General features: G+C 49.2%; 1 protein-coding gene across 21 annotated transcripts in view; it reads left to right on the plus strand.

Moving 5' to 3' along the window:
* Positions 1-14,493, plus strand: part of Msi2 (musashi RNA binding protein 2) — a 367,367-nt gene that overhangs the window by 337,324 nt on the left and 15,550 nt on the right. For 11 of the 21 annotated variants that reach the window (XM_074046123.1, XM_074046129.1, XM_074046122.1 and 8 more), the window contains 2 exons: positions 969-992; positions 2,286-2,348. The exons of 2 other annotated variants lie outside the window; for them this stretch is intronic. In XM_074046123.1, the coding sequence (XP_073902224.1) occupies positions 969-992; positions 2,286-2,348 (87 nt within the window). The remainder of the gene's footprint in view (positions 1-968; positions 993-2,285; positions 2,349-14,493) is intronic. 8 more of the 21 variants (XM_074046124.1, XM_074046126.1, XM_074046130.1 and 5 more) reach the window with 1 other exon arrangement.

Genomic DNA, 14,493 nt, shown 5'->3' on the forward strand with positions numbered 1-14,493 from the left:
ATCAGCTTGTTGCTAGTCCAGTAGGCCCAGTTGTCATTGGTGGGCCTGATAGAATATGTGTACTCATTGTGAGCTATGAAAACTTAGCTTTACTAAAATGATGTCATGAAGTATTACAGGCCACTGTTTCCAGTAAGGAACTCAGGCCCCTGTGTGCTACAGCCATCTGGTCATCTCCTCCCCCTAAGGAGCTTCCACAAAGGGAAGGTGACAGAGGGGCAGTGGCCATGGTATCTTAGCTAGGTTGCTGCAACGAGGTAGGGTGGCTCCTGCCCCTGCCTCTTCTCCTGCCACCATTTCCCCACCCTCCATTTGGAAGGCTATGGGGAAATTCTAGCCCTCGGCAGTGTCTGGTGCTTGGTTCAAGTAGAAGCTTTTATCTTCTGCAGCAAAGGATAATGGATTTCCTTTCTTGGATAAGTGTTGTTTTTTTTTTTTTTTTTTCCATTCCTCTTTCTGTCATACTCTTTGTCCAAATTGTGCTCAACTTCAACTCCAGAAAATAGACCTTTTGTTAACAAGCCTTATTGACTGCACTCCCCTCCCCCAACCACCACCTTTTCATGTTTCCAAAGAACCCTTGTGTCAAGTTCATGGTTAAAGAGTGCAAAAAAATCATTTGACCTTCTTTCCCTCTCCCAACCTGCCTCCTCCTCCCCAGCATACCATTCCCCTTACTCTGGTTCTGCAGCAGAAGCAGCCAGGTAAACAGAGTTCAGGACAGGGAGATGTAACTTGACTTCTTCCTTATTTTCCTTCAGCAGTTTCCAGCAGCAGCACCTCTTCAGAAAGCTAGACCCTGCCTGGAAGAGCTGGGGAGAGGACTGGGTGGGATATCCCTCTGAGGAAGGGGGCGGCCTCCAGGCCTCAGGCGCACGGTCTTCATGGGAGCTGGGAGACTCGTTCCCAGCCTGGGACCACTGTGTACATTTGTTTCACCTGCATCTTTCTTTTTCCCCCTTCCACAGCCCTATTACCATATTTAAATGCAAGTATGTCTCTTTTCATTGGCATTTTAAGTAGCTTAGCCTGACCTCTTTAGAGTAGCTTGTTCCCTTTTGAACTCCCCTCAGTAGTACCATGTAGCTAGGACAGTAGTAGTAGAGTTTAGTGGGCTTCTAGTTCACTGTTTGGAGGTTCTCTCTCTCTCTCTCTCTCTCTCCTTCTCTGCTCCCTTCCCTTATGGTGCATGTCTTCTCCCTCTTGTCCTATAGAAAACCCTTATCACAAAGGCTCAGTGGCTAAAATTGAGCAGTTCCGTTGGGGGCTGCTTGTTGAGTTTGTGGCTGGCTTCTGGCACATCATTAAAACCCATAGCTCTTGGAAGTGGGTCATGGGTCAGGCCTCCAAGTGTCTGCCTGATGGTAGAGGATGTTTGTCTTTATATGTGTAGGAGTGTATCTGTGTGACCCAGTGTATGGCTGTGTGTGCACATGCTAGTGGCCAGAGTAGAACAGGGGTGGGAACTTCTTCCTTCACAGGGACATTCTGCAGCCACATGCCAGGCCTCCTGACTTCATTCCAGTCTGGCCCAGCTTTGTTGCCCAGGGTGTTTGTAGGTAGCAAATCTTTGATCAAAAAGGACTTCAGAGACCAATGCCCACTTCATCTAAGTGTGGGGCTCAAACGGAGGAGCCACATCTAAGTCTCCATAGTTGCCTTGAGAGATAGAAACACTGAGAGATCAAACAGAGCCATAGGCTCTCACACCACAGAGATTCTCACAGCCCTCCCACATCTGGCTCCATGTATATGCAGTCACCTGGGAGCATCCCCAAACACTTGTCCCTCAGGACTGGGGCTGCAATACTACTGACATGAGATTTTGACCAGTCCAGAGTTAAAGAACAGGAGTTAAACTGTCCCCAGGCCACAGCACCTAATCTGTCAAGAGGGCCACCCCCTGTGGCTCCAGCTACCCTGAGCCCTGACCCCTGCAGCAAGGAGCAGCAGGCCAGCCCTAGGGAATCACTGTGTGTCAGTGTAGGGTCAACAGGGAGCTCAGCCTGGTTCTCAGGAGAAAGGTTCTCCCCATACTCTGAAACTACTAATGTGTGCCTTCTAGAACCAGTTTCTGGAGTGACCAATGTGTGAGATTCAAATATCTAAAGATGCCATGCCATCCAGAAGTCTGAGAGCCACTGATCTGTGTTCTCCCCAAAGCTACCCCCTGTGACCCCTTCCCAGCCTATCTTGTGTGTGAGCTGGGGTCAGGCAACCTGGTTCAGGTCTTCTCAGGGTCTTTTCAGACCCTTCCTGATTCCGGCCCCGCCCTCTCTCTCTAGGCTTTCCAGCAGCAGCTTACGGACCAGTGGCAGCAGCAGCGGTGGCAGCAGCACGAGGATCAGGTAGGAAGGTGTGCGGGACAGGCGGCTCTCAGGCATGCCCCAGTGTGCAGGGGAAGGTAAAGGCCCTGTCGAATCTGTGTGGCTGCGTCTGTCCAACACTCCTCTCACCACAGCCCGGGGGAGGAGGGGGGACAGGGAGGCATGGGTGAGACCCAGCCACCCAGGGCACTCCCACTGAGGGTCAGTCAAAGTCATGGGACTGCAAACCAAAGGTAGACTCTTGTCCCATTGGCAAAGGCAAACTGGGTTTCCTTTTGACATTGAACCACCCCTCCCCCAGAGGCCTGGCTTCTGGACACTGAGGTCACTGCCCTCCTTGGCTTTGGTTGGTTTACCAGGCTTCCTTCCTTGTCTCTGATACAGCCAGGAAGGTACTAGGTTGGGCCTCTGCTACACCTGGCAGGTGGCCTTGCCGTCTAGTTGAACCCCTAGAGCCCCTGAAGGCCAGCTGTGGGCCAACCCTTGACCTCAGGGAAAGAATGAAGCTGCTGTGGTCCGAGTCCCAGCTGGCCCCAGACTCTCTTCTTAGCCAGGCCCTTGGGCCTCTCCCATGAGGTTGCCTCAGACCTTTGGCCTCCAAATCCAACTTTTTAAGAGGTCTGGAATCTCTCAAGTGGCAAGGAAACACTTTCCCAGAAGTGCTGTGAGGTCAGGCCAGAGCTGGGGCATGCCCCCTAAATGTCCTTTACCATCCTAGGTGTGGGAGCTGTGCCACATGGGGGGCTCCTTGCGGGTTGCAGCTCTGTCCCTACTCCCACCCTATCCCACCTGTGGGCAGGGCTCAGGGGCACCCAGGGAAGCACTTAGTTTGATATAACAGGGCTCTGGAAGAGGGGGCAGGGCAGGAGGGCTAATGAGGGTCCCAGGAAACTGAGCATTAAAAGCCCAGAGGGCATACACCAAAAACCCACACCCTGGGTGATAAGAAACTGGCACAGTGAGGCCCGCTAGAAAATGTCAGTCAAAATCCGTTCCATGCAAACTGGTACTGCCTTGGAGCTACAAAGGATCCACTCCCCCAAACCACCCACTGGGGTTTTGTTGGAGGGAGGCAGGGAATTCTCAGGGGGCTACTGAAGGGCTGGCGAGTGTCAGGCAGACAGGCAAGGACCAGAGAGCTGGGCATCCTCAGCTTCCATCCACCTAAGCCAGTCTCCAAAGGCCGCACCTACCCTCCAGCCAGTATCCCTCAGTTCTCCCCTCCCCTGGGCCCTGGGGGCAGGGTGCACAGCTGCATCCTGTCTTCCTGTTCCATTTGGTTTTTTAACTTGAATGCTTTTTGGTATCATTTAAAAAAAAAAAAATGCCCTCAGTCCTACCTGTGCCTGGGATGGAAGAAAGATAAAAGAACAATCTTAAGATTTTTAAGTGTTGTTGGTTGGTGTTTTCTCCATTCAGTTTCTTTCTTTTTATAACTTGGATTATAAAAACTAAACTTTAACCCGAAATTAACCCTCTTTCCCCACCCCGTTCTCCTTGACTTCATGGCAAGTTTAAAGGGCAGCATGGGGTTCTTTGCGAGTCTGAAAGCAGTCTCCCCACAGCCTGCGCCCCTATCCTCTCACAGACCCCCCCAGAGCCAGTGGGAGTCCCACTCACCCATCCCTCTAACTCCTAACCCCCAAGGTCATCTTCAACCACACATTTTTTTTTTTTCCAGGATCAATGGTGTTTATTTGTAGCCATTTCCATCGGGAGCAAAATCTCCCACAGGCCATTCAAGGTCAGCCATGCTCATCGCTGCACTGTTAGTGAATCGTATTCAGGAGTGTGCTCCCCAGCCACCTGCCCACCCCAGCCTGGGTTAGTGCAAGGAGTAAATCCTCAATTCGAGGTGCCCACCCCAGAGTGCAGGTCCTCCAAGAAACTACAGGGAAGCCCCACCCCGCCATGCTGCCTGGGGGTCATGGGCTTGGGGTGTGCCCACTGTAGTCAGAGCTGCTTGTGGTAGACAGGGTATCCTAGCCCCACTTTTGGATCTGGAGCAGGGTTACAAAGTTGGGGAAGGAAGGTCTTGACCTTTCTTTAAACACATTTTGGGCAGTAGGGATCTGTCACCTTCCCCCTAGAAAATGATCAGGATTCTGAACCTTCAAGTTGGCCAGTTACTTACCTATTCGTGGCCCTTTGTTGGCAAAAGCTCTCTGCTGTGAATTGAGAAAGGCCACACAGACTGGAGTACATGCATCAGTCCAGGCCCCAAAGGGCTCGCAAGGACTAATGACTAATTCTGCCTGTACCAGTTCCTGTCAACTTGGTCCACACATCCCAACTCCTCCCTAGAGGATAAGGATGCTCTTTCAGCCTCCTGAAGCAAGCAGTCTGACTCTGAGAGGTCATCACAAACTCAGGGCAGGTTCAGGGAGAGTCCATTGAAGACCTTCCTGGAGCTTGATACCATGCTACACCCGGCAGGTGGCTCCTTGGGCTTGGATTAGGGATTAGGCATCCTGTGGAAGGCATTTTTTTGGTCTTTATTTTTGTGTAACCCCACCATTCTGGTTTCATGCCCCCTTCCATTATGACTTATTGGAGGGCCCTTCCTGAGGAGGGAAGCACCTGCTAAGGCCTCTGGATAAGAGGCAGCTTCGTTTTGGCTCAGGGTGGCAACTTGTATCCAAGAGCTGTGCTGTCAAGGTAGGAGGTCCAGGGGGGCCTTGAGCTCTACACCTACCTCAGCCCACTCCTCTGGGCCAACCTGCCCACCTTTTCCTAATTCCCCCCCAGGACCTGAGGTGAGCAGGGCTCAGGTGACCTCACCAGGGGAGGTCCCTACCGACTCCTAGATAACTTCACTATCAGTGGTCACTTTTCTTTCACCTTCACCTGGTAGTTTGAAATATCATCTTTCTTGTGCTCAGTCAAGAGTTTGTTTGTTTATTTTGATCGTATCCATTCAGTTTCAGCGGCCCTATCATGTCCCATCCAAACCTAAATCCAGTTTGGCAAATGACTCCCCGAACTGGAGGGAAGTGGTTCAGATTTTCAGGCTACTTTATTTCGGGGTGACATTATGGGTGGGTCCGTGTATCAATCTTAGAGCTGCTGAGCCCCCTGGCATCCCCCCTCCCCCGCCCATCTCCAGCCCCTGCCAGGACCCCTTACTGTACTTTATACTTGCCAGCTTTATCCCAATCTAGTGACATGAGCTCCCGATGGTGGTGGTGAGTGTGAGCAGTCATGTCTCTGTTGTCTTTTCTCTTGCTTGGTTGGGGCTGCGGTGAGAGTGTCTCTGAGGCATACTTTCCCGCCTCTCTTACACTAGGATCTGCACACCTCCTCTCAAACACTCTTCTGAGCACGCTCAGCGGGAAGGTTTGTCCACACCTATTAATCCTCTCTCAGTGTCCAGCTTCCTGTTAGTACCAGCTGGTTTGCATGTTTTTGCTTGTTCAGACGAAACAGTTCAAGAAACAAACTCATATCCAACTCTCGAGAAATGTCTTTTTTTTGTACACTTTCGTTTTCGATTTTTTTTTTATTAGTTACAACTTCAAAACACCTGTTGTCCAGTAAAACATTTCACACCTCCCTGCCTGTTCTTAGATTGTATGTATCTGTGGGACTGAACTAAACGCATGCTCTGTAGTAGATGTACTGGTAGCTGTAGCCGTAGTTGTAGAACATGCATTGTTGAGTTGATATTACAGGGTCCCCGAAGGCTCAGTACAGCATGGCCAGGAGAAGGACTAGCGTGGGAACCAGGAAGAGAAGGGGCTTGGATCCATGTTCTCGCCATCAGCCACCACCACCTCCCGTCACACTCCCTGCTCCCCCAGTCCAGAACTGGGTCACCCCCTCAGTGCTAGCCTGCCCAAGTGAGATCTATGTTAAGTGTCCAACCATAGTGAAAGAGAATGAAAACCAGGGCTGGAAGGAGTCTTAAAGTTCTTCCTTACTCTTGTCTTCCTCCTCCTGTTCTTGACCAGAGCAGCAGGTCTTTTCTTATCTCTTAAAGCCCATCAACCAGGCTCGTCCAAGCCCCTCTTCTCCTTGAGTACTTTGGCTGCTTGCCTTCAGCCCTTCAGGGACACATCTATATGGCAGCCCCATCTGTGCTGCTCCTTGGAGTGGAGGGAGGTAAGCTGTAGTAAGTCTGGGATGGAGAACTTCAAATCCTGCAGACAAGGACTGCACTTAGTTCTGGTGGGTGTTGGCATTGGGTCTTGTGCATGATGACAGTAAACAAGGTATGGGGTAAGTGATGACATCCCTAGCATGGAGGTGGCTGGTACAGCTTCACAGGGAGGGAAAACACAGTGTGCATGGAACATCCAAAGAAGAGACCTCCCACAGTTTCACTCCATCTTCCCAGGGTACTTTCTGGAAGGGGACTTTTGCCGTCCACTCGGGTGTATGGGCTCAGCCATCTTTGGATATACTGTCTTCCCACATGTGGTGAGCCATAGGGAGCGCTAGAGGTCCCTTAGAGCTTTTGGAGACATTCCTAACCTTTACAAGATGGTGTCAAGTGAGGTAGAACTTGACACCTGGAACCTGCTCTCTAAGTTAGTAGCTCTTACCCAACAATACAGGAGGACACTGAACCTTTAGAGTACAGGTTATCTATATGGGAGACAGCTCACAAAAAAGGTCATGGAGTCCATAGAGTACCCCCCCCCCCAAAAAAAAATGTCATGATAGAGTAAAATGTGAGCTCCGTGCTGAGGAACCTCAGTGCTCTGGTGCAGAGTGAGAATGCACAAGAATTGAATATTCACTGGACCAGTCTGCCATCACAAAGAATGAGGGCACCGAGACTAGGTGGAGAAATCTAGGAGGATCCTCCTGGCTTGGCCTCCCTAGGGGGTGGGAGTTGGGCCATGGGCAGAGGGAAATGCCAAGATGGTCAAGCTTTGGGCTGCTGCAGCTGCAAACTGACCCAAGGCTGGAGGGTAGGGACCAAAGGCAGAGAACATAGCCATCCCACTGGCCTGAATCATGGTGTGCCTCCTGGAAAGAGACTTTGCTGCCCGATGGTTGAGACTCCTCATAGCTCTGTCCCAGTAGGTAAATGGCAAAGTAATGTGCATGTCAAGGTGAAGGACAGACTGCCTTAAACCAGCCTTGGGGAGGAGGAGAACGGAGCTCAAAAAATAGACCTAACCCATCCCAGACCCTTTGAGATGTCTCTGGTTCCCTGCTGCCGCCTTTGCCTTTCACGTGGTGGTGGACTGAGGGGCAAGAGTATACCACACACCCCTCCTGTGCCGGAGGCATCCTGCAGCTATGGGGGATGGTTGTGGCATGAGCTTCAGGTCCTAGGTGTTGCTTTCAACAGGCATTTATTGAGGATTTGCTATTCTGACACCAAGGAACACAAAGGCCGATAACTCTTTTTGCCTTCAGTAGTCTAGGAATTCAGCTCTAAAAGTCCCTGTTTCCCATGATGCATTGTTTCTGGCCTGATAATGACCACTGTCAGTCTCATGAAAAAAAAAGGAAAGTGGATCAGTATGTGCCTTCATCTCTGAAGATGGCTTTTCTGTGCCTCCATCAGCAAGATCTGATGGTCTATGACAGGTGGGGGATGCAGTACGGCCATCTCTACTTTCTCACCCAGCCTCCCTGTGCTAACAGGAAGCATCCTTTGGGAGCTGTGACCCCAAGATAGCCCATTGTGGGTGAAGACATGGGGATATCCTATCACTAAGCTACACCCCATCTGTAACCAAGGAAGAGAACCAGCATCGAGGTCCAGAGAGAGAGCAAATCTGTGACCCATGAGGACCAGCTGTTGCCACCTACCAGATTTGCCCAAAGGATCACACTTGAATGCACATCTCTCAGTCCACAGCCCGTATTTCCTGTTTTTATATCTGAGAGAGCAAGGACTTCCACCATAAAGAGGCCAGCACTGGATTTCAGTAATCCCAGTGAATTTATAATAATGTGTACAGCTGCCCACTGCTGACCTCAGCTTCATTCATTTTCCAAAGGCTTTTGGACCAACCCTGTTGAGGATAAAATACATCAGCTCCAATCAATAATTTTATAATAGAAATACTGTGCACTTGATAAATCAACTCCAGTGCAATTAGTAACTAGCCTAGAAGGCCAGACCTAAGGATAAGTTAATCCTAAAGTGAATGGGGTGAGGGGAATGTTAATGGCCTTTTAAATCAGCAGAATGATTTTCAGCAGGTGACACAGCCCTGTCTGCCCCCAGAGCAGGTTGCCCCTTGCTCTCATGCCGGCTCAGGAGCTCAGGCCCAGCTGTGTGGAGGAGGGGCAGGAAGTGTGGTGGTGCCCTTGGTGGCTCCATGAGCAGAGAGAACACACTGGAGAGGGGCCAAGAGACCTGCCCAAGACACCCTGTGCTGGGTACAGGGTGGGTATAGCAGGATCTGGGAAGCCCAAAAGCTAGTCAGCCCCCTCTTAGACTGGTGAGCACCATCAAAGGAACACATTTCTGGTGCATCACAGTCCCTTGTATTTCTACAGATGATGATGGTGTATATACTGTCACATCCCATGAAATATGTTATCCCATGCCACAGCTATCCCATGAGATAGGAAGATAGAAGCTTTTGGCTTGGTTTTACATGTTTGATTTTATAAGAAAGCTGCATGTCTTATCCAGACTTTCACATCTGGTTACCTGGGGAGCAAGACTCTGGTCAGAGGTGAAAAGCCCTGGACTTAAACCCAGGTATTTGGCCACCTGAAAGTAGCCTCATAGAGGGGCCTTGTTTGTTCATGAAGGATTCACCTGCCACCCAGATGCCTGGCACAAGCAGCAATGAAGAATGTGCAGGAAACACCTGGCCAGCCTGGGTTCTGGTTCTGTGTCAGCTGAGGGCTGGGGCTCCAACTTCCATGCAGATTTCAGAACTGGGCCCAGAGCACATCTACTGTGGAGTTTAATTCAGCAGATATTTATCAAGTGTGTGACAATAGTGATTGTTATTATATCTTGCAGATACTTTCCTAGGCCTGATTCTAGGGTGATCTTGGCGGTACCAGAAAACTCATCTCAGCATGTTTAAATATTCTAGGGGATTTATTGGTTGACATCCTAGAAGCTCCATAAAAGAATGGGCTCCCCCTGTGGATTTTTCTGTAGTTCTCTTAGCTTTGCTCTCTTCCTAACTTCAATATCATCTTTATGCTGGTTTTTCTTATGGTAGCAAAATGGCTATAAAGTTTCTAGTGCTTCACTATTTTATCTAAAGAAGAGGGCAGTCAAATGATCCAGAATTCTAGCAAAAGCGCAGAGCTTTGTGCTGCTTGACTAAGAACTACTCACTGCGTGTGGAAACCATCTCCCTCTAAACTGAATGGCTCTTATGCTGTGGAGGCAAAATGGAATTCCAAAGGAAAACCTGGGTACTGATAACAGGGAAAAGGAAGAATGATGTTGAAGTAACAACCACCAAGTGCCTACACAGCCCTGAAAGTTCGTGGAGGAATACAAGCACTGTCCACACCATTGAGGACCTGCCTACCTAGTGTAGAGACCAGCAGGTAATTAATGACCATAGGATACCATAGCCCAGTAACTAAAACCAGTTCAAGATACAACAGGAGCACAGAGGAGGAAGGGATTAAGCTTTGTCTGATATGCGGGGAGTCTAGGGAAGTTTTACAACAGAGTGGCCACTTCCACATTTTTTTTTTTTGTGGCACTGGGTCTTGAACTCAGGGCCTACACCTTGAGCCACTCCACCAGCCCTTTTTTGTGATGGGTTTTTTCAAGATAGTGTCTTGCAAACTGTTTGCTCTGGCTGGCCTCGAACCATGATCCTTCTGATCTCTGCCTTCTGAGTAGCTAGGATTACAGGCATGCATCACCAATGCATGGCTACCACTTCCACTTTTAACAGCCAAACAGGAGCTCCCTAGGAGGCCAGAGGGAACAGCATGTGCAAAGCTACCAGAGCCCAGAAAAGTAGAGTTAATTTAAAGCCCTGCAAATGGTTTATTCTGGCTGGAGAATTAAATGCAATGGGGAAGAGCTGTAGCTAAAGCTGAAAAGCCAGCCAGAGCTAGAGGAGGGGGTCCTTGGTACCCAGCTAAGGAGTTTGGATTGCACATAGGGAACTGAGGGCCTTGAGAAGTCTGAAAGCAGGACATGACATCAGATTTGCACATTAGACCAGCTCTGGCAGCGTTGTCCAGGGTGGATTGAAGAGGCAGGACTGGAGGCAGGCAGACAAATCAGAAATATATACATTATAAACACTAAATCTATGTTAATATATAGGAGTGCAGTAAACAGTGGGTCTCCTGCTCTTCCCAGCTAGGTGATCAGCGTTGGGCTCAGCATCATGGTGGAGGGTTAGGGTAGTAATGCAGATGAATTTCGTAGCACATTGCCTTCCACAGGCCTCCATTCCTCCGGGAGGACAGCGCTCACAGTCAGTGGAAGAGCTAGTCTATCATAAGGGTGGATTCCTGCATGGTCAGAAAGCCCTTAGCATCAGGGAAGCTGGTGCAGGGGGAGACCTGGCATGGGCCTGGAAGGATTTGGGGAGGGAAGCTGTCTGCTCAGCAGTGGGGTTATAGGCTTGAAGAGGGAAAGTCAGCAAGTTTCTAGGGGATCTTGAAACCCAGACAGGTTGATAGAACCCTGTTGGCAGGAGAAGGAGGTTCATATTTTTTATGGCAGTGGAACCTGGTAAGGACAGAACCATCCAATGAAGATGACCTGGGCAGCTGCTGGGGCTGGGTTTGTGACCTGGAGTAAGGTTAGATGATCCAGGAGTTAAGAAGACAGACCATAGGGAGCTGGGAGTATAACTCAAGTGGTAGAGCACTTGCCAAGCAAACCTGAGTTCTGTGTTCAATCCCTAGTACCTCAAAAAAGAAAACAGAGACTGACAACAAGAGTATAGTCCATGATGGCAGCTCCACCTTAGTTTTCCATGACTCCTTCCCATGTTGTTATTTATTCCCTGCTTGGGGCTGGTGCCAACCACTACTCTCACCCTCCTGCCAGTCCATTTCTTTCCATCCTTATCTATGCTCCCTCACTTAAAATCTAGCTCATACTGCCAGGAAGCCCCACCCAATTAACACTACTTGTCTCCCCTCCATTGCTAGGTGTCCTCAGCCTTCTTCAGCTTTGTGACTTCTTCTGAATGACAGGTGGTGTTATGAGTCCTCCCAAGATATTTTACATGTATCTTAGTGGTGCCACCCTTTCCCACTAATACAAACCTCCCATCCTCCAGGAACCAATATCATCAGCCTAGTCTGCATCCTTAGTATAGAGGAATAATTACTATGCAATTAGAGAACATAGAAAATAAAGGGGCCCTTCGTTCATGGATGCTTATTAATATTAATAAAAAGATCTCCCCTTTCCATTTTGTGGTCCCGCAGAACAGGAGATGGGCAAAGGATACTTTTGAGTAGTTGTGCTAGGCTGTAGGGATTAGGTCTGTCAGAGGATGGGAGAGGTACATTGAAACCCACTGGATTCCAGCCAGCATCTCAAAATTCATACATGCCTTGGAGTTCTTTTAAGAGAAAGATATCTTTGGGGGGAGTGATACTGGGGTTTGAACTCAGGGCTTTGTGCTTGCGGAGCAGGTGTTCTACCACTTGAACCATGTCTCCAGTGCAAGAAAAGGGTATCTTGAAAGTGGTCGGTAGAATAAATGTTAGAGGAACTTCCCAATCAATTTTAATAACGAATAATAGCTCATGTTATATCAGTAAGCCAAGTGCTATCTATGCCAAGCTCACGTGCCATTTTGCTTAGTTCTTAGAACTCTGCGAAGTAGGTGCTATCATTCCCACTCTAACACTTAAAAACTGTGGTTTAGAGAGAGTCATAGTTTATCTGAGATGGTAGTGACAGGATTTGAGCCTAGGTCTGTCCCTCGCAACCAGTATCAGCAGATGCCCCATGGTTCAGCCCAGTCAGTGATGGCTGAACCAGACTCTGGCAACTTTAAAACATACATTCAACAGAAAACCACAGCTGCTGTCATATTCTTAGGGGAGGAGATAACCCCAAATCATTTACAAGTGGCTTCAGAAGGCATTCTATGTATTTTTTGCACCTGCTTGTGCTGTGCAGTTAATGTCACGATGCTGACTGGCTTTCTTTGGCTGGCATTTCTGATCTGGCTTCTGGTCCCTGCATCCATTCAAGCCAGTGTCAGACAAAGGAGGCTTGGAGGAGGTGTGGCCAGGTAAGAGGGAGCCAGCCTGAACCAAATTATTTGAAGGGAGCTGTTAACTAAAATAAGGCTGAGAGAAGTTAGCAACAGTCGGAAAGAATCTGGGTGATGGAGGGAGGGCTTCTTTGGGAAGGCAGCGGGTCTCTCGTTCTCTGTAGGGAGGTGTCAACATCCATTCCTCGACCCTGGGAGGACTGCATCTGGAAGGTCGTTGGAAAACACAGACGGGCCCTAGCACTGGAAGGGGATTGGCTGCCCAGTTGCTGGGGCTTTGCTTTGGGCCAGTGGTGGAGGAAAGGGAGGGACTACAGGCGGGAGCAGCGGGCTCTTCAGCCAATCATCCTGCAGGAAGGCTGGGTTCCTGGTGCCATGGCAACTGTGAGCAGGGACTCATTTGTTTTGTAGATGAGTAATTACTACACAATTAGAGAAAGCTAAAAATAAAGGGGCCCTTTGTTCCTGGCTACTTATTAATATTAATAAAATGGTCTGCTGAGGTCTGAGATAAACAGTGCAGACCTGTGGTAGAGGCTAATGTGGTTAGGAAGACCAACCCAGCCCTGCTTCCCCCACTTTCTGGAAGTTGTGTAACCTGAACCGGATGGGCTTTCCTGACTTTAGGGAAAAGAGTTCCACATCACAGACTCCCACAGGATCCGGGAAGCCCTGGAGTCAGGGTATCATTAGGCACAGACCCAGGCCATGTCTTCCTCCACAGAAAAGACCAGAGCAATATGGCAAAACCAGACAGCATGGACCAGTGTTGGAGGAAAACCCTAGAACAGTTTTACTGTGTCCTTGGCCATGTCTTTTTCTTCTGGCTCTGAGTTGTTCAGCCCCAGGTGCATACAGTAGTCTAAACCTCCTACTGAAGTAGCCCCCAAGATATCCTTGTCTTCCTCCCCAGCCTCCTCCTTCCACCTGTCTTGAAGAGCTTGGAATTGACTTCCTGGGGTGATATGCTGTGTTCAGAGATTGCCTTCACGCCTCTGGGCCAAACAGGCCTTATAGATCCCTTGGGGTAAGGGGATGAATGCCTTGTGGATTGATTCAAAAAGGATGAGAAACTGTTTTTTTTAAAAAAAAAAAAGAACAGAGGCAGCATAAGTGCATAGAAGGAAGAGTAGGGAATCAGAAGACTTGGTTCCAGGGCTGCCCTCCACCTCTACTAAATGAGGATTTCCAATGAAAGAGTCCTTGGGGGCCGTTTCAACTCTACAGCTCTGTTTTGCTGCTATTTCCAAAGCTCCTGATCTCTTGTCCTTGGCAGTAGAAGCAGTGACAATAACAGTGGCTTAAGATCTGAGAGGAGCAAATGGAAATAAAGCCAGGAGCTTCCAAAAGATAGGAAGTTTGATGGGAATGCATTCGAAAATGGTCTTTCCGGCATGCATTGCACATAAAGGGGTGTCAGAACTGAGTATTCCCAGAAATGTGCATCATTTTTACAACGAATGCATCAGATTTCTGTCCTTGAGTGTGGCTAATTGAACCTTTTAGGGTTTGGCTCTCTTTGTGGATGACATTCATTAATAATAGTGGCCCTATTACTAGTTCCTGATGAGCAAATCGGGCCCTGAGATTGGGGTCAGTGCAGTAGTTCCTGAACTTTGCTGCATGTTAGAACCACCTGGGGAGTTTTTAAACTTCCCTGTGGCCAGGCCACAGTACAGACCCAGCATGTCAGAATCTGGCGGTGTGAGCCCCCAACAAGTACAGTGTGGAACACAGGTTCAACCCTGGGCTCATGTAGAGCTTTACGCCATCTCTGTCACAGGTACCCTGAGGTCTCCTGCCCACCATCAGTCTTCTCAGCAGGACCAAGAAGACCACAATCCAGATGGGTTATGAGGTCTTTGTCCCTTGGAGTGACTGTCCCACCTCCCTTGAGGACAGTTGTGTCTCGGCTGAGATTAGAGACATGTACACATACAGCAAGCAGCCTGGAGCCATCCTAACAGGGAAACAGCCACCCTCCTTGACTGACTGATGAATGGGGGCCTTTTGCTAAG

The sequence above is a fragment of the Castor canadensis genome, chromosome 11 (assembly GCF_047511655.1).
Source record: "Castor canadensis chromosome 11, mCasCan1.hap1v2, whole genome shotgun sequence".
NCBI classification, from domain to species: domain Eukaryota; kingdom Metazoa; phylum Chordata; class Mammalia; order Rodentia; family Castoridae; genus Castor; species Castor canadensis.